Genomic DNA, 20478 nt, shown 5'->3' with positions numbered 1-20478 from the left:
GAAAATGTAGCCTAGTAGATATGTGATTCTCTTCACAATCGTTCTAAAGACAGAATCTGTCTTTGGACAGGATTCCAAAGACAGGATGTGACAGAATTAATTCTTTCCTCAGTTTAATGTACCCGTGTTCAAAATGGAGCCTCTGAGAAGGGAAATTAATATCAAAATAACATTTTTGAGATGGGTTACATTATATTCTGTAGTTAGTTACTGCCTTACAGCCTGTAAATTGGTCTTTGGATTGTCAAGCTCAGATGTATCTGCCTCAGAAGAATTCAGCGACAAGCCTAGGTGTGGACTTACAGTGCTTCATTCACCAGCGAGTTCCTTTTAGTTACTTTTCAGAGGGAACTACTTGGGACATCAGCAATTGTTGCGAAATGTCCAACCATTTTCTCATTCTGAGGCTTGGAAGTTGGGGAAGAACCAAAAGAAAGAAAAAGATAAAGGGAACACAAACACACCCCCTCCCCCCCGCCCGGTTCTGAAGTTCTTGTTTGCGACATTAAAATCCTTCAAGCAGTAAAGCAGAGCAAAATGACTGTGAAGATGGTTCATGTTTTGAAACATACAGACACCCCTTTCTGTAAATGTAGAATAAGAATTTCAGATTAACATAATCGTTTCGTTTATCTCCATTAACGAGCAAAACTGGAGTACTGCATTGAAACAACTTCGTGGAAAAAAGGACAATTGCTTGTATCCTCTGTTTTTATCAAGCACCTAACTACTGCAGTCCTGCTAAAGAGAAAACTCTGACCTGTTCATTTAGCAGACTATGGTCAGTCAGAGATGTCCAAGCCTGGTTTAGGGCTAGATTGAATACTACTCTTGTTACTCGTTTCTTGAAGACCCAGTAGAGCTGAAAGCTAGATGTTGTGGTGCCAGCTAGCAGAGGTTTTGGAAGTGGATGGTATTCTTACGTAGTCTTAACTGCCTCCTTGTAGCTAGCTGTTTCATATGATGTAGTCGAGCGAATTTAAATGGGGAAGAAGGGAAGGAATATGGCTCTAATCTTCCCACGTGTCGTTAGAGTTTTACTTAAGGCAGAAACCAGTATGTTCAAGCAGGCAGTGCCTCTCAAATGTATGTGATCTCTGAGGCTTCGGACTTGATTAGGTATTGAGTATAAATCAACATACAGTTCTTCATACAGACTTCTGCATCCATCAAAGACCCACATCTTGTGGAGAATTTAGTTCAGCTCATTTAATGAAGACGTTGCTTTAAAACTAATTGATTTGATCTGGTTGTCTAATACAGGAGTGCCGTTTCCTCTTAACTGTTGGGTACCTGCAGCAATTACAGGGTGCAGAGAGAAGAAGGTTCATTGTAACAGTATATCTTTCCCTTGTTAGCTGGAGTTTCTGATGACAAATAGATCTCTTCATCTGGCCTATTTTCAGTTGATGTAAGTCATACTTAAGCAAAAGGCAGTCTGGAAATACTCAGCTTGCAGTGATGATTCACATACACTGGATCAGACATCCCTTCAGATCTGAGAACAATGGCTATCCCACAGACACCAGAAAGAAAATTCAAGGCAAAGGAGGGGTCGGAATAATTTCATATTAAAACAAACTACTGGTGCCTGCTTAGTCATTAGGTTTTCCCTTGTTTAACAAGTGTTTGTTGAATTCGAGATACTTCCCGACCGTTTTGGGTAATGGGAAGAGGGGTACAGGGACGGAGAGGTGTCTTGCTGCTTGATCAGAGAAGTTGCATCCTACATCACAAACTGCTGTGCTCCCAGGTCGGGATGAAAGATTGGAATATAAAATTCCAGCAACGGGCTGGGTGCTGTCAGAACTGAGAGAAGGTTACTGGATTTGTCCCGTATGTTTGGCAGCAGTGCCCATGCAGTTAGGTTGTTACTATTTTTGATGTTTAATGAAAATTCTCTGCACACCTAACAATCAGAGAACAATCGTCTCGTCATGTTTCCCAGCAGCTGTGCTCTGTATTCTATTTCTAAGTGGCACTCAGCTGTGAATTAGCATCCTTACATCGGTCTGCCTCCCACAGTGGCACCGTTTTTCAGTCTTCTTCCATCCAGCGTGTTTGTTTCTGTCTTTAGGCAGAGGCAAAGCTTTAAAATACGATTACACTAATGACGTTAAACTACAAAAATAGGGAAGCAGGTAACTGAAACCAAAATTCCTGTGAAATGCTTATAGAGTCATCCAAGGGCTTGGTGTTGTGTATACCTTTTTTTTTTTTTTGGTGTGGGGGAGTGATCAGCAGCCTGTCCCTGAAGATTAGTAGTCCATACTCTTTAAAACAAGATTGCTCTCGCTGTCAAATTTTTGAGCCATGAAACGTTTAACTGTACAGCCTGTAAGCTTTTTGGTTAAGAGCTCATTTAGAACAAGCTTAGAACTGTGTTCCCCCTTTCATATATGAAGGAAAAAGGTTTTTAAAAATTTGTATAGGTTGGGAAAACAACACAAATATATTCAGATGCATAGGATAGCACAGGTATATTTTAATGAATTTAAGGATTTTAGTCTATCAATTATATCCTAAGGATCTGTCTCTGTGTGTATGTGGGGGTTTAATGCCGTTGGTTTGTGGTTTCAAATGTGCATTTCTGTCACTTGATGCCATGCAGAGCAGATGTCTAGGTTGTAGGTGAAGCTGGCTGGGACTGGTTCCCTGTGTGCTTTATAAATTGTTAGAACTGACATGAAAAAATGACAAGTCTCACTCCATGTGCTGTGCATGTGTTTGGCTTTCCTACATGTCTTCTCTCTACGTTCTCCCAGGTTGTGATAACTGTGTAATCTAACATGAATTCTCTCTGCTGTTCCTTGGGTAACCAGAGGTCTTTTCTGGTCGACATCCTGCTCTTCAGTTTGTCTCCTGTCACTGTTTATGCCTTTTGGACAGATTCCAAACAGAAACTGCCCCAGCCATCCTAGATAGGGCCGGGATAGCTCATGTCTTTTGGTTGGTTGGTTTTGGTTTGGTTTTTGGGCTTTTTGGGGTTTTTTTTGTTGTTACTGTTGTTGTTTGGGGGGTGGGTTGTTTTTTAACGTACTGCCTGTACTTTGTCAATGATTTTGGTATGTAATGTCTTCGTTTTGGCTACACTTGAAATCTAGGACTAATCATCCCAGTTCTGACACACAGCATCATACTCTCAGCCTATTCCCACTTAATACCTGTGTTTTGAAGAACTGCATGTTGAAAGACTTTTTCACCAAGTAAGGATAATGAGTTTAATATTATTTTTTTTTCACCGGGACATACATTTCATGATGGTATCAACCTTTAGAGAGCAACAAACAGTTCTTTAGAGTGCAGAAGACGCTTCAAGTGCTCAGATTGTCTTCTGATTCTATTATATATCAATTTTCTTTTCAATTCCTTACAAGAAGGAATTTTTTTCTTAAATTACTTGATCCTTGTGAAGCTGGCTGAGGATTTAACTCTGTTTAGGCCTTTGGAATACTCCTCAGTAACACGTGTATTTTAACCTGGGAATGAAACACCACCTCTCCACTTGCAGTGTCCTGTATCAGCTGGATGAGGGGAATGGAACCCGTTTCCTTAGTTCCTGTGCTATTTGGATCAGGCCAGTGGAAGCCCAACGTAAAAAAAGATCAGGGTTTCTCCATAGTGCTGTCTTACTGTTTAATCTGTTCTGGTCTCCTACTGTGCAAGATACTTGTACGCGTTTTTCTACATGTTTCCTGAAACAAAGCTCCACTGGAAAAAAGGCCTAGCCTTGTCTCACCCAACTGTATTGTTACCTAGATTCCTTCTGTATTCTGTAAAGAGAAAGGAGAATTTCCGTCTCATCTTTGGGCAGATGCTTAAGAAGACAGGGATGATCCTACTGTCAGATGTGCCTGTCTTTTTCATTAGCTGTCGAGGCAGTCAATGTGATATCCTTGGAGTTCTGATTTTAGATGTCTGAAAGTAGGCAAAATTCATCTCATTAGAAAACCTATAGGAAAAGGAGTCTCCAGTTCCTCATACAGGAACCCCTGCGGACAAATTCGTAAGTTAAATTCCTCCTACTCCACCTGACATCAGTGTTTCTTTACGCTGCCAAAGTGAACTCATCTGTATTTTGTTTAGAGGAACCAGAAAACCCCTTACCTTTCATTGCAGAGTCTGCGTGCCAAGGATGTCCCATGAAATTACTATTTTTGTGAAAAAAGCAGATTTACACCAGAATGATCCTGTGTTATTCCCATTAGGCTGCAACAGTAGCAGAAAGTAATGAGCTTTGCTGACTACTAAACTAGTGTGGAGTCTGCAAGTGAAAAGATTTTCCCTGTTGCTGTTATTTCCTAAAATATATTTTCCTTTCCAATGCCTTATGTTGCCTGCTTCAATAACTGGACTGTGCTGGAGTGGGGGTCACAAGGAGGAGGAAAGCCACTGCCATCAGTTTTTTCGCTCAACTTTGAGCGGTTGGTTCAAAACGTTTCAATGCTGTATCTTCCAGGGTTGATAATTCAGAAGATCCAGTGTATGAGAGTTTAGAAGAGTTCCATGTTTTTGTCCTAGCCCATATTTTGAGAAGACCTATTGTTGTGGTAGCAGACACAATGTTACGAGACTCGGGGGGAGAAGGTAAGAGGTTTTTTCGTTAGAGGTGTATGCCTCTACATAAACTGAATCAAACTTAAACCGTCTGAGTGTTTAGCTGCTGCCTTTTTCTTGGGGGGGGGGGAGGGGGGTGGGGAGGGCGGTCAGCAGGGTGAGCAGAGTGGTACCCAATCCATTTTTATTAGATAAAAGTAAAAAATGCTGGCTAGTTATGTAAGTTTCACTGAAAATCTGTTTATCCTAGATATTTCTTAGTCGCTTAATGACCAAATTTCAGAACACGATACGTTTCCTGCTGGTTACATTAACAAGGTTCTAATTTGGCTGCATGATTTTGGTGTCCCTTACAAGTCTAACCTGACTTTGAAAAATGACAAGCGTGTGTGTTGGGTTTGTTTTCACTCACTGTCTTGTAGCCTGTCATTCACAAGTTTCCAAAAGGTTTTCTTCAGTTTGCCCCTGGGAGCATACAAATGTTAGATCTGCAGGTGGAGCCAGCTGGGCAGCTGGCAGAGCAGGACTTGAATGATGAAATTCATCTCTCACTTTTTTACCCTGAACTAATAGACTAGTAATTAATGACAGAGTCTTGGTTAACTAAAGGGGGGTGTTTGTTGATTAACGGGGGATGTTAAACACATGATGGAGTTTACGGAAATTTAATTCTGCAGGAAAATGCTGGGTAATTTCTGTTTCCATTTGAATTGTGAACTACAGGTAACGGTTGTATGATTGCTATCTCCTCTTGATTTTGATTGCTTCATTTCCTCATCGCTTTCCCTATCCCTAATTGCCTTCCCCCTGCATTTTCTTCTCCTCGACCCAGCCTGATTCTGTCACTATTTTTCTCACTGCTGGCCTCACGGAGCAGCAAGATCAGGTTTAGTAGCTGTATGTACAAAATACGGGTTTTCAAAAAGACTTGGTCATACATATTTGGGTGGACTCACCACAAAGTAGATTTACGTTGCAAAACCAGTACTGTTCTCCATCCCAAAGTATGGACATGGCAGACCTCTTACCAAAAAAAGAGTCTCTAGATAAGAGTGCCTTGTTTGGCTTTACTGTTTCCTTATGCTCCTGTTGGAAATATTTCAGCAGTGAGGATTCATATTGCCGCAGCAAAGAGAAAAACCATCAGAAGCAAATGCGGAAAGAATTTTCCTGCCCGAACTTCCTGTTTCCCATAATTATATAGAAAGAAGTGTAGAATCTTTCCAAGGAGAGTTTTGCCCTTACAGATGGCAGCATCCCATTCTAATTCTACTAGTAGAATTTTAAAAGTAATTCCTTACTGTTGTTACATATACACACTCGTACATACATGGGAGTGTGTGTGTGTGTGTGTGTGTGTGACCTATGGACTCTAAACGTGTTTGTAGGGTTTCTTACAGAAATCTGGTGATGCAAGGCATGAGCAGAGTATGTTTCCAAGAGAACTGATAGGGTATTATCGTCATCACTGTTCCTAGTATATAAAGTTTTACTATGAAAACTTTACCTGTTGTATGTGTTTCCTGCATTGATTACTCCACTTCAGGCTGCTCTCCTGGAGCTCTGAAAACGTCGTAACACAACTGTTACTTACAATAGAGCCAACATTATTGTCTGTTCTTTGATGTAGTTTAAAAAAACAACCTACTTTTCTTTGCAGCATTTGCACCTATACCGTTTGGAGGAATTTATTTGCCACTTGAAGTTCTACCAAACAGATGCCACTGCTCCCCTCTCGTGCTGGCATACGATCAGGCCCATTTCTCTGCTCTTGTTTCCATGGAACAGAAAGATCAACAGAGAGAACAAGGTATGCTGTAACCACAGCAGCCCGAGCGTGTGTAGTGCACAGAGTGCTTTCTCCTACCTGCGGGGTGTGTCTGGTGGAAAGGAAGCGATACCCTCTCACTGTTACTGTGTGTTCCTAGGAGCCTGAGTGTTCTGACCGTAAGATTGGGAGCCAGGGACTTTCAGCCCTGATCCCTGGGCTGTCACTGCCTGTGCTTGGCATGGAAACCTTTTCTGTCAGTTCCATGTATATAAATAGGTATATTCATAGTTACCTACTGTGCTTGTGGGTTCTTGAAGACTTTTGTTAATTTGTGTTAGTAGACTGTTTAGTAGAAGATTAAGTGTGAGTCAGATTGCTATTGACAGCTCATGTAACGGAAAGAAATCTCTCTTCTAGTGTCCTAAATGCACTTCCCTCATTTAAAAATATGTAGTTAAAATGTTTTTATCTTATCATCTTTCTGTCTTCCGTTATACTTTGGAACAGTGACAGCAAAGTCTGACCGGATATTTCTGTGTCAAGTTTAAGCTTCCTGGATATGGGATTGGGAGTGACAAGAGCTTCAGAATTGGATTTGTTCTTGCATTAGCAGCCTAGGAGCTAGCTATGACTGCATTTATTTCAGAGACTTGTTTGCTTAACAATAGAAAGCTGAGAGATGAACTCCTATTTGGTTTTGCTCCTTTTGTGGGGAAGAGTGTTTTGCCAAAAACATAGGATCTAGAAAAATTCAGTGGAGTTGTGCTGTTATGTATGAGCCTTCTTTTCTCTTCTCTTTTTCCTGGTGACACTGCCAAGGTGTTTTAAATCCTTTAGGAATGGATACACCTCTAAAGTCAGTATGGAATGTGTGCTGGTCATCGAGATCTCCTGACTGAATTTAGTCCTCTTTTCTAGCGAGTAGTTTAAAGGCAACTAAATATTCTTTATTGAATCCCCTAACCCTGAGTGCATACACTCTGGTTTGGGATGTATTAGGCATTCCCCATGCTTGGGAGAATGCATGCTGCAGCTATGCAGACTAGAACGACATTCGTTAGAGTGGTGGAGAGGATGTCAGAAACACTTGTGGCCTGCAACAAAGTTTGCTGTAGCCATCTTCATGCAAGAATCTCACATCCATCCTAGCTGGAAGGAGGGGACGGTTTATATGAGGTTGTGTGAGATGGGAAATGATCTACAAAGGGTTGTGTTTGATATTGACAAACTTTGTGTTGGTGAAGAGGACCGTGAATCCTAAGACAGTAAGGGACAGTAAGGGAAAAAATAGTCAAGGGGAAAACCAATCCACTCCAACTATTCAACCTGCAGTGGCATGTAGCTATTTCAGGGATCTGTAGGTGGTTGCTTGGCAATAGGTGTGGCCTTTGCATTACGCTGGGCCTTTGCGGCTGCCTTCCAGCCCTCAACCTGTACAAGAGTGGCCCTTAGGAAAACGCTTCTCACCCAGGGCCCGTTTCCAAAGCGGGATGCTGAGGTGGGATGTGAAGCACCCTGGGAGAAATGAAAGCCAGCAAAGGAAATTCACACCATTTTAATGCAATAATGTGATATGAGTGCAGAGTCTGGAAAGCGTTTTTAGGGAGATGGGGTCAGTGTTGGTGGTTCTGATTATATGCTGCAGCCAGGACTGGAGTGTCAACGTGCTGTTAAGTTAGAAGCTGCTGTATACGTGGCTGTGTTACAAATTGCAGAGCTGTCTTGTTGTGGAACATGCCTCTCTGTCATCGGTATTGATCCTTTTTAGGTCTGCGTTCTGTTGGTGGTGAAACAGCAGAGATTTTGGAGTAGGTGGAGTTCATCTCTTCCTCTCTGACAAACGGGACTGGAATAATATAAACAGACTGACAGTAACCTCATTTATTTCAGGCACATCTCCCTGCCGTCATACGATGCTTCATTATCACCGGCCTTACCAGAGCCTGTGTCTGTAATTAATTTGGTGGAATACACAGAATTCCACTCTCCGCTAACTTTTCAGATAGAGTGACCGCAGCCCACCAAATCTTTTGCTATTGTGGCATCCTCTGAGTGACAGGACTGACAAAAGGTAGCGGGGGAAACGGCTCAGCGGCTCTGACCCCCCTTTCACAGTATGTCTGAAAGTATTCAGTGGAACACCTTGGTGCCACCTACTGAAATACTCCCAGTATTACAAGCCATATATTCCCCTTGATTACACACCACGAGATTTTGGGTTTGATAATGAGGTCACATATTTGAGTTCTCCAACAACAGGTAGCAACAACGTTAAATACACTTCTTGTGGTTAGAAACTGTAGGATTTTCCTCTACCTGTACTTGCATGGGACAGGTGCTGGGAGAGGAAAAGCTGCCAAATATCCACTGTGGCAACAGCAAATGTTGGCTTTGTTCACGTATAAGTTCATCCAGGTGAATTACAAGGCTTTCAAATGAAAGTTGTTTTGTAGGATCTGATTTTATATGTTTATTGCAGGGCCTTGAATACACGGGCTTCAATTCTGTGGAGCCACGGAGAGCACTTGGCACTGAGTCTGGGATGAAGGGAGTGCTTTAGCTTTCAGCTGCCAAGCCGGTTGCTGCTAGAGACTGCAGCAGTCTGACAGTGCACACAGCGCTGCTACTGTTCTTCAAGTGCTGTGACAGGAAATAGGTTGGCACAAGAATGCTCTAATAATGCCTATTTTTTGTACCTTGTCAGCATAGAAATGTTGGCAGCTGTGGCACTGAGGAAGGGAGAGCCGCAGTAGTTAAGGGTCAGAAGGCAATGGCACAGGTGCATGGCTAGGGCTGAAATAGCAGAGTGCAGCTGACAGCTTAGAGCCACAGTTCCTTAAAGAACATCTCTGATAGCCAGGCCATGTGTAGCTCAGAGTCACGGTGTTGATACCCTAGCCATGGAAATGGATGTCAGGAACAGTGCGTGAACTTCAGGCACTTGTTTGGGCTGCTGAGAAAATTGCCTCGCAGAGGAGAAAAAATGTCCTGTATTTGTGAAATACGTGTAACCCAATAACTGCTGATGTGAATGCCTGAAGTTGGTGCACAGTTGCTTATAAGAATCTTCTGAGCACTGCTATAAATGCACGTGAAGAGAGAAAAATTGCTAACATCCTCTTGTCTGGAGGTGTTCTGAGAGTCAGCAGAGGCCCTCCCGGCTTGGAATCCACAATGTCTCATTAAAAAATACCCAAATCGATCAATACCTCTGTCATGCAGGCTGTGTTTATGCAGGTGTTTCATCTTTTTGTTTACAGAAAAATGTAGACCCATTCTCATCTGCCCCTAAGACTGCTTCCCACAGCCCCTTGCTGGGCCGGCCAGCCTGCAGTGAAATGCCCCCAGTCAGTTTGCAGTCATGAGTGTGAGAGGTCTGGCAGCGGTTTTTAACAGCACCATGCCAGCATCTGTGGCTGCATTTAGTTTTACCAGTTTTTTCACAAATAGCTCATTGAGCTTTCTTTTGTACTTCTGTATGAAGATTTTAATAAAACTGAGTATCAATAAACATCTCAATAGGTGCATTTTCAGTATCAGTAGAAACAGCCAGCTTTAAAAAGGATTCCTTTAAAATTTGTTTATAAAAATGATTTTTTTTTTTATTGAACTGTGTGGAAACCAGTTAGTTTCCAGCTGTGCATAGAAGAGAAACATAAATTTCCTCAATGAGTTTACATTCTGAAAAGAGTGATTCATGTCCCTGACAGTTCTTTGGTCTAGGCTTCTCACCATCACCTGCCTCAGGTCCCAATTCTCTAACCGGGCTGTACCTGAAAGGTCTGGTGCTACTGCAGTGGAAACGTGAAGGTAAAATGCAGCTGTTCTTTAAGTTACCCTCTTCCTTTAAATGACTGATACATTGACAGGGCAGTTTAAACTCCCGCCAGCTCCGCCTGGGAATTCAGTTGACTGGCAGGCTATGTGTTTTCCTTGAGAAACACGGTCACTACTTTGTGTTCTTGGCTATTCCAGCCTGGTTGTTGAAATAACTTCACTGACCACAGCAGAGTAAGCCCTCCTATTACACCCCTGAGCGTTAAAAAGTCTAGTCAGTTGTCACCCCTGCTCTGCTGCTTACGTTCTCCTGCTTCAGGAGCTCACTTTACAGGGTGACGTGCAGTGAGCTGCACTGTTAGACTCTGCTACTTACTCACATTGAGCTTTCCGAAGGAGCTAAATTCCCTCGTGGTCTAATTCTCGGTGCTTGCCTCTGAGCAGCACCTGCAGTGAAAGCTGATTGATGTCCAGCCGTTCTATGCTCCTGCGGTTAATGTGGGGAAGGTACTTTAAGAATTACCTAGAGTCAGCAGTGGGGGGCAGCGTTTCCTTGGGCTCTGTGGAGGTCTGACCTCTGGGCAGCCGCTCGGCAAGGAGGAAAAAAAATTCTTTTAAAATATATGTATCCACACACACACTTTCTGCAGCTGTAAACTGTCCGAGCTCTCTTAGTGTAAAACGCAGTGTGAATTTCCTGCTTTCTGCTAGGTGAGGAACAATCTCGAACCCAAAATGCGTTACCTTTGTTGGGACAATGTGTGCTTTCTGAACTGCAGAAAAGATGATAAACAGCAGATAAGCAGTAAGTGTAATCAATTTTCAGTAATTCAGGGCCACGATTGGTGATTTCCCCAGGTTTCTTTGCTCCTGGCTTTGCTGGGATGAATACCTAGGCAAAGTCTCTAATACAGACAGTTCTGTGTAGAATATACATTATACAGACTATACATCTATATTGACAGTTCTAGTATAGACAGTTAAATCCCCTGATGGGTTTTCAGAGGAGAAGCAGTGGCCTGCACCATGCTGAAGATCCCACCCAGTCCCTCAACGGCTTTTACTTTTTTTTCCTGATGAAATGGAAGCAAATTGCTGTCCTTAATTAAAAGCTGGCCATGTTTTTCTCTTAGTTCCTTGCTGGTGATGAATGACGGACACTCTGCAACATCAGAGCACAGTCCCTGCACGCTGAGCATCATGCAGAGCCATTAAGATAGGTGTCAGAAGGCAGAGGGCAAAGAACAGAAGAGCCAAACCAGCTAGGCAGTAATTTATCTCTCTCTATATATATAGGATATAACAGCAGTAATGGTGCTCAAGACAGGCCTCACGCTGACCTCTTACCACATATATATGTTGATCTATGCTGAGTTATGTTAATCCACAGCTTGAACCCAAAATCGCTGTAGTTGCAGTTTGCTTTGTTTCTTAATGCTGTTATCAATGAATTTGTGTTTCTTTGACAGCGGAAAAAGGTACTAAACAGAAAAACAATTGCCAAGTGTGTGCATCTGTGTGGGAGACAGGCAGGAGTATTTCAACTGTTTATTGCTTTCTGCTATTCTAATGGTTCTGTCCCCAGGAAATGTTTACTCTGCAGTAGGAGTGGCAGGATTGCTCTCCCAGAGATCTCCCCTCCTCCACAGGTGACTATCTTTCACTCCAGGAGCAATCAATCAGTGTGTTATTAACCTCTCCCTCCCTCCCTCATCTGTTGCTCAAATCATTTGTGGTGTTGGGGATAAGACAGTGGTGCAGCATACTTAAATTCTGCTTCTTTTCCTCAACCGATTATGCTGCTTTTCACAGCTAAAGCTTTATTGTTGGTGGTTTTGTTCCCCCCATCCCAATCCTTATTTTTTTCCTCTACTTCAGCGGTGATCCCCCTGACGGACTCTGAACACAAGTTACTGCCTTTGCACTTTGCGGTTGATCCTGGGAAGGACTGGGAGTGGGGAAAAGATGACAATGATAACACCAGACTGGCCAAGTAAGACTTTTCTGTAACTTCCTGTTAAGCAGTAAAATGTCTTGAGCTGTACCCGATGGAGGCATTGGGAGGACTTCTAGCAGAGAGGGTTTGGTTCGTGTTCACTGGTTACATGGCAGATGATGTGGTGGGTCTCCACCTGCCCACAACAATTCAGGCTGCTGTCAGGTTTCTCCCCATTGAGAAGTACTGCTTTTACTTTCAGGCTGGTTTTGACTGTTTGTTCCCCTCTTTTTTCATCCTTAGTTTGATTCTGTCTCTTGAGGCAAAGCTTAATCTTCTACACAGCTATATGAATGTAACCTGGATACGCATACCGTCGGAGACACGGGTAAGGTACACTTCCCCCCTGGTCTAAGCAAGATGAGGTACAAGGCACACCAGGGTGTTGTGTAGGGTTGGTGCCTGGACTAGCCAGCTGCCTGCAAACATCAGGGCCAAGTCACTTGTGGCTCACTGTCAGTGCACTCAGGCTTATAGATTTTTTTCTAGTTATTTTAGGACCCAGTTGCTTGTGTATTTCTGCAACTCGCTCTGTTCTGAAATGTATTTTCTGTTACTTATTTCAGTACTCAGTGTAGTTCAGAAAAACCTTGAAACAGACCTTTTCCCGCCATTATTTTCTCAGCACTTGCACTTAACCCTTGTAATGCCACTGTTAGGTCGCCAATCCCAAGTCCCTTTCGGGTAGTACAGTTGCACCCCTGGACAGCTCCCAGTTTAGAGTGGCTGACAGAAGACCACAACCTGTGCTGAACTGGAGCCTGGTTCTTTCAGAAAACTCTTTTAGAATCACGCCCAGCTGGCACCTAGTCAGCTGCGAATGACATTGAATAGATTGCAGGGTTACTTTGGAGGCAAGATGTTGCTAGGAGAGGAGGGAGGTGATTTAGGCAGCCTACACAGGCGGGATTTGAAAGGAGGAACAGAATACAAAAGGAGAAAGCATTTAACAAGCTGCAGGAGGGGAAAAAAAAAAATCCATTTTTTGACCTTTTTTGCAGTGGTAGCTACCCCGTCAGAAAAAGGAGAGGCAAAGTGGTCCTGTAGTTGTAAGCTGTGAGCCTGAAGCCTGTGGGACCTCACTGCCGCACACTTGCTACTTGAGCGTGGTCAGGTCCCTTTAGCACTCATTTCCTGCTGGGTGGAGTGAGGCTAATGGCTCTGCACTGCAGGGAGGTGGGGTGTGCAGGGATTCCAGGGAGATAGGCAGCAGTTACCCATCCAGGCTCAGAAGGCAGCATGCAGTTCTACACTGAACTATGTACATCTCCAGAGCTGATTTTTTTTTTTACTTTATTTCTCTGAACCATTATGGTCAGTTAAATGTTTCTTATTTATCTCTACAGCTTTCAGCTTCGTGCTGCCTGAAAGCAAGACTGAGTTTTACAGGACTAAATGAACAGAGCCACATTTTAAAGTATCCTAGGATCCTCGTTATTCCATTTTCAAGAAAGATGTTCTATCACCTTGCCTAGAATATCATGGGGAATTCAGACTTCTGACACCAGTTTTATCTGCACTGCATTCCTAATCTCATATTGCTCAGTCTGCTTGCTTAGGGTGAATGTTTCAGGCAAGATGTTTAGGTCTGGTGCGTCATACCTTCGATTTTCATGCACCAGAGACTTGAACAGAGAAGAAAGTAAATCAATTTAAATAAGCTTGGGTTTCAACATAATGACTTTTCAAATCTTAGTGCGGAGATGTTTGTGTGCTGCATGCCCCTCACAGCTTTCAGCAGATCTTCATTTCCCTTCCATCACAGCATTGCCAGTTCCTTCCCGCCTCTCACTTCTGCTCCTCCCACCCCGCCCGGGCCTGAGAGGCAGCCTGTGCTGTAGATGCTTCCTGGTGACTGTCCCACCCCTGGGCGCTGCAGCGGCTGGGGCAGGGAGGCTGTGCTGCAGCTGTCCCGCGGCAGGAGCTCGAGCTCCCATCCCCAGTATTCAGACACTGGTTTTCACAGAGCCTCAGACTGACTGACCTCTGTTCTACAGATGCGCTTGAAATTAGCCAAAAGCTGCTGTAGGAACAAGTGAGATAAGACGTAGTCAGCACAGCCAAATAAGCTTTATTTGGTGTAGAAACCCATCCAGAATGTCAGTGCATAGATTAAAAAGTGCATTTTATATTAGTACCAACATACATAATTGGGTATTTTTCGCACCATGCCCCTGCATGAAACTGATTTCTCTGTATCTAATTATAATTACTTTTCCATAGCAGGCCCCTTTGGCTCAACCAGAATCCCCTACAGCTTCAGCTGGGGAAGATGTTCAGTCTCTGGCTGACTCAATGGACTCGGACCGAGATTCCATCTGTAGTAATTCCAATGGCAATAATGGCAAAAACAGTAAAGAAAAAGAAAAGGACAAACAGAGAAAAGATAAAGACAAACCCAGGACGGATTCAGTTGCCAATAAAATAGGAAGCCTGAGTAAAACCCTGGGGATTAAACTGAAAAAGAATATGGGTGGTCTTGGAGGCCTGGTGCATGGCAAAATGAGCAGAGCCAATTCGGGGAATGGCAAAAACAGTGACGCAGTAGAGAAGGTGAAAGAGAAAAAGTCTAAGTCTAGAAAAGGAAGCAAAGAGGAATCCGGACAGTCTGCGAGCACGTCTCCATCTGAAAAGACCACTCCATCTCCGACTGACAGAGCTAGCAGCTCACCCATTGAAAAGAACACTAAATCCTTCCTTGACAAGCAGTCTGACCCATGGAAGTACAGCACTGATGTGAAACTCAGCCTAAATATTTTGAGAGCTGCCATGCAAGGGGAACGAAAGTTTATTTTTGCTGGCCTCCTTTTGACCAGTCACAGGCATCAGTTCCATGAGGAGATGATAGGCTATTACCTGACCAGCGCGCAGGAGCGTTTCAATGCCGAGCAGGAACAGAAAAGGAAGGATGCTGAGAAAAAGGCTGCACTGAATGGGTCATCTAGCAGGAAACTGGAGCCAGAAGCATATTCGAAAGAAAAACTAGAGACGTCTCCTCAGGATAGGGCATCACCCGTCTTGCCTCAAAGCCATACAACTCAGCTGGTTTTAAAATTCAGAGATCGCACTAGTCCCACTCCTGGGTCATTTTCCTCACCCAGTAACGGTCCTAAGAAAAGCGGGCCCATGCCGGTATCTGCCCACTATAGCCATACGCCACCAGTTCAAAGGCAAAGTGTCATCCACTTGCATGATGTCAACTCCAAGCCATTGAGCTTCCAAGATGATACCTACAAGCCAGTAGTTGGCACCTTGAAAACCTGTGCCACCTATCCCCAACAGAACAGATCGCTGTCTTCGCAAAGCTATAGCCCAGCCCGGATATCTGGTATCCGTACCGTGAACACAGTGGAATCACTGAGCTATGCCATGCCCACTGAACACAAGTCTCAGACGTACACCAACGGGTTCAATACTGGCGATATTAGAGACGGCTTAGAATATGCTGACGAGGATGCTCCTCAGACCTGGTTGAACAATGATAAAAATCAAGGCAGAAGCACAGTTTGCCCAATATATTCCATCCAGCAGAACCGCTGTAAGAAGGAGAACTGTTCCTTTTATGGTCGTCCTGAGACTGAAAATTACTGTTCATACTGCTACAAAGAAGAGTTAAAGCGCAGGGAGAGAGAAAGCAAAGGACACAGGCATTGAGGATTCTTCCGTGACTACTTAGTTTTACCGTTTTCTTACTTACAAAGTAAACAGTGTTGAATTGCAGTAAAAGGAATCCTTAAAAAAGAGAATAAAGGATTGATGAGTGAATAGTGTCTAGCTTCTCGCTTTTCCAGGGCAACGAGGAAATAATAGGATTAATTTATCATAAAAGATATTATTTTCCATTTTGTCAGTGTCTTTTTTACATATACTGGTAAGCTGAAGGGTTGTTTACTCCTTTGTCAGTGCTGTGTATATGTTTGGTCAAAAATTTACTAATGGTGCCTGAATTTACACTGACATCACTCAGGTAGTAGAATGATATGGGAAAGTCATAATACCGGCTATGTGGTGTTGTAGTAGGGTAGTATCTGCCTTGCAGACATTTGAAATTCTATAGCTATTATGAGAGTATTTTTTCCTCAGTAAAACCTAAAGTTTTCATAGCCTTTTTTTTCAGGAGGGTAGTGATTTTGCATACTGTACATTTTTAACACAGCAGCGTATTGCATTACTAATGTTTGTACTCACCTTAGTATGAAATGGAACGATTCTGGGGAAATGAAAGGGAAAGGTCGGAACTCATGAGGGCTGTAGCTCTTCCTAATTTTAAGTTACTGGTTATTTCTACCTTGCCATAAAAAGTAGATTTGAGCCACTTGTATTTGTACTGAAATCTTAAAGCAGATTTTATAAAAGGTACATCATGAGTAGCAAGAATTGGCGTCACAGACCCCCCCACGTGGTATATCGTTTGGGGCACCTGAATTTCAGTAGTGTTTACATTGCTGTTAAAGTTTAAAGAAATGTTAAAATAAAATGAAAAATAAAAATTTTCTTACATTTGGAAGATTTGATGACCTGCTAGGAAATTTAGGGTCATTTTGGAGCTGAATGAACTGCTTGTCAAACCAAATGTACTGCATCCATTGTTTCCCTTAGCCATTGCATAAATCCATTATGTATTTATTCTTTCCTTGTTCCTGGCTTTTGTGAACATAAGTACTGCTCAGCCTTTCTGGGAGAGTCTGTGTTCCACCCAGTTTTGAGTCTTCTCCTAGGGAGAGTTACTTACCTGCCAGGAGGTTCCAAGAGTGAATGAATGGCAGCTCCTAGCACAGATCTGCACGAGCCTGATACCCAGGTAGTTCCATCAGTGTCTGCAGTACTGTTGAAAAGAAGACTTTGCTCCTCAAAATGTGGCTGGAAAGCAGACACTGCAACTATTGCTAAAACAGGCGTATGACGTTAGGAAGTCTTTCTTCACTATAGTACTTTGCTGGGTTTGCACCTCTCTAGCACAGCTGGCACAATGTAGGAAGAATAGCTCTTTAGTGGTACTACACCTGTGAGGAAGTTTGCTGTCTGACTACTTTTTTTTGTTTTAAGAGCTCATTCTCCACAAACAGCGCTGCCTTCCAGACTGTTTGCCTTGCCACCTACAGGTGCAGAACGTGTACTCGTGGAATGGCACTTTTCTGGCATGTGCAGGAAAGATTCTTTGCCAGTGAGTCTTTGCCTCCAGTTCTTTTCTGCCGTACCCCAATTTTCACTCTTGACATGCGTGGCACCATTTCACTTGGAAACAGTTGATCCTAGTTTGCCTTGAAACCAAGTGTCAGATAGTCTGTGAAGCTCAAGCTGATGGGTACTGGCTTTCAGGAGAAGCACATAAGCTTTTGCTGATGTCCCACAGAAATTTGTGGAATCGAATAGGTAGTAACATTGACTAGGTCTTTAGGCTTTCTGCTGAATGGGATGTTTACAGAAGAGTTTCAGGGACATTAGCCACTCCTAATAAGCTGTGGTCTTTGCTATGTTAGCTGTTCCGTGGATCCAGAGCTGTACTTCGTAGTTCTTGCTATATACCAAGCACACACTGAATGTTACTGAGTTTGCATCCCTTCATAAAGGGAAATATTGGTGTGTGTAAGGAGAGGCTGAAACTCCAAGTGACTTCTGTCCTTAAGGTAAGCACACTCTAAAGCTCGTGTGTCTGGAGGGTACACTGGTAAGCAGTGTATTTTTATTTTGAGGGGGGTTAACTGTTATAATTCCATTGAAGTTCTCATTGCCAAAGAAATTGGTGATTGCAGATTATGCTAAAACAAGCCAGATCACGTTAAAACAAATCAAATATCGTACATGATTGGATTTATTGCCAAGACAGAGAAAACTGACAGAATAAAACTGCAGGGGAAAAAAAAAAGTAAGAATTCTTAGAGCATTAGAGTAATATTAGCATTTAATACTCTGAGAATTGCTTCTGTGTACAGTTGTGCTTAAGAAACTACACCAGCCCTTCTATTTAAGTCAGTCGTATCCCTGAGTGAGGGAAAAAAGTTCACAGCCTGTATGTAAAGCCAGGCAATTACTGAGAGCATTTGCTGCTTCCTGTTTTCTCAAGGAGTTGTTTTTATACTATATTCTTAAGATCTGCTACTCACAAAAGAAAGAGATCTGCAGCTGGTCAATACTTGGATACATTATTCTGAAATACTGAATAGACTGTACCTAGATGTTAGATTATTTTGAAAAACTAATCGGTCTGCTAAGTAATAATACCAGACTTCAGTGTTCACTAACATCCTCAAGTCACTTGGGTGTTTCCATAAATATTTACCACTGGTGGATTGCTCGTTGTAAAATACCTCGTAAATGAAGTACTGACAGAACACTCTTTAGTTGTGCCTGTCACCTCGGAACCCTTTTCTTGGTAACTCCTTGAATCATTTGCTTTATATTGCTGGTTCTTTTTAGAACTCTTCTCAAGTATCTTACTATTCTCTTGCCCCTTATCGTTTAATACCAAGAAGTGGTGGCAGGCCTAGAAGGCAACTTGCCAGCTAAAATCTACTAATCTCTTGCTAGTAATTGTCCTTTTACCTGGATAAGTAATACTATGATTTCCGCCCCCGCCCCAGCTTTTATTTCTGAGCTATTTGTGGCAATTATCTAAAGGGGATACCACAGTTGGTATTAAACAGTCTTAACATGCAGAACAGGTGCTGCCTCCAGAAGAGGTGTCTGTCCCATTAGCAGAGTCTGGCTATAGATGGGATTTTTCTCCCTGTTTTTTGGTTGGTTGGTTTTTTTTCAGAGAGAATTCCCAACTGCTCACAAGTGGCATTCACCAGCGCCGAAAGAAATCATGTCATTTCTTAGCGAGGTGTGAGGAGAAACACTCTTCCGATGTACTTCTCTGGCACTAAAGGACTAACGAGCATTTGACTGCTCTTCTAGTCTGCTTTTCCTTGCTTTAAAAGTCTGTGGAGCCCGCAGGCCAGCAAGTCCTTTTGTGCCTGACCTGCCCCCTCTATACCTTCCGGAGCTTGTCGGAGTTACTGCTTAGTCCCAGCTGTACAGAAACAAGTTTGGGGGCGGGAGGACCCTGTTCATTTCTCCTGTTAGCACAGGTAGCAGCAGTGTTTGTGTGTACCTCTGCGTTTGCATGTGCCTCATCCCTTCTCCCCACCCCTTGATAGTGATTCAATGATTAGCACTGTTGTCTGGATTTCAGAAGCACAGACTGAATCCTGGGTAGGGTACACCTACCCAGAACTGACCCACAGTTACTGAGAGAGATTTTGGTTGGAGAAGGCTGGGACTTGTCTACTGCCTGAATGTGCAATTTTCCTAGTTTAAAAAAGGCTTAAACCTGTCATGCCATTTTTTAATTTACTTTGTTCCTAAACTCTGATACAAATGTCTGTCTGTACCAGAGGAGGCCTGTCATCCATAATGGGTTTCAGTCACACTTTATATTAAAGTTCCATTGAAAATGCTTTATAAAGAGTTAATAAACTATTGCTAGACTTGCCAGACAAGTGTGTTTTCAGACGTGGGGATCAGTTGTAGCATATGGCTAACAAGCAGCTCATTCAGAAGGTGGTGCAGGTTATCAAAAGTAACCTCAGACATTTTGAATTTTAAAACAATTGATTAAACTTTGGTTGGCATGGTTCACTAAACTATCAACGCAATGGAAATATACCACGTGACCCAGCTGTCTTTAGCAATTAGTTCCTTCTTTCTAAGTCAAAGGTGATTTTAAAGGGATCAGTGAAAGAAAATTGCTGTACTTGGGAAATTTTGTGTTGCTGATTTCTTAAGAAGTCTAAACAGGTCAAGTGAAGTCTTCAGTTGTCTTTTCTAAGATTGCAAAACTCCTGAGCAGTATTAAAGCATTCAGGAGACCCCCCGCTCAATGTGGGTCTGCGCACCGTTCGACCGCAGAACAAAGCAGTCAGCGGAGGCAATAGCAGTCCTTGTACACAGAGGCATATTCAGGGTCATCTACTTCTCGTGTGATGAATGTGTAGATATCAAAAACCGCACAGCACAGATGTGACAAAATACTGCCCTCTCACTTCCTGGCTCTGCAAACAGTTACACTGGTGCTCAACTTCACCCGTAGGAATGGTCTCCCTGCCCTTGAGAGACTGTTTCTTTTCAGAACCGCCGCTGTTAGGGAAAAGCATACGTGTCTGTGGGATTAGGGCGAGAGGCTTGAGCCAGTGTTTGTTCCCCTCAGGCTGCCTGACGTTACCCTTCCGGTGGGAGGGTCAATGCGAACTTTACCTGAGTGGGGGGAGCCTTAGGCGCCTCTGGACTGCATCTGCTGTCCTCTGGCACCTGTGGACAGAATTCCCTCAGTAGTGGGGGCCTTAAATCGGGTGCTTCACGGACACACCAATTACCTGCAAGCTGTGGAAGTAAA

General features: G+C 43.1%; 1 protein-coding gene across 2 annotated transcripts in view; it reads left to right on the top strand.

The window, feature by feature from the left end:
* The window catches only part of OTUD7A (OTU deubiquitinase 7A), a 71660-nt gene extending 55882 nt beyond the window's left edge, over positions 1-15778 (top strand). The window contains exons 10-14 of one of the 2 annotated variants that reach the window (XM_084268196.1): positions 4460-4587; positions 6218-6367; positions 11984-12098; positions 12345-12429; positions 14325-15778. In XM_084268196.1, coding sequence (XP_084124322.1) covers positions 4460-4587; positions 6218-6367; positions 11984-12098; positions 12345-12429; positions 14325-15755 — 1909 coding nt within the window. In that variant the 3' untranslated portion in view covers positions 15756-15778. The remainder of the gene's footprint in view (positions 1-4459; positions 4588-6217; positions 6368-11983; positions 12099-12344; positions 12430-14324) is intronic. The other variant, XM_084268197.1, reaches the window with a different exon arrangement.
* The last annotated feature ends 4700 nt before the right edge of the window (positions 15779-20478 follow it).

Source organism: Gallinula chloropus (assembly GCF_964237585.1).
Source record: "Gallinula chloropus genome assembly, chromosome: 9".
Lineage (NCBI taxonomy): Eukaryota > Metazoa > Chordata > Aves > Gruiformes > Rallidae > Gallinula > Gallinula chloropus.
This window is presented reverse-complemented; position numbering and strand designations above follow the sequence as displayed.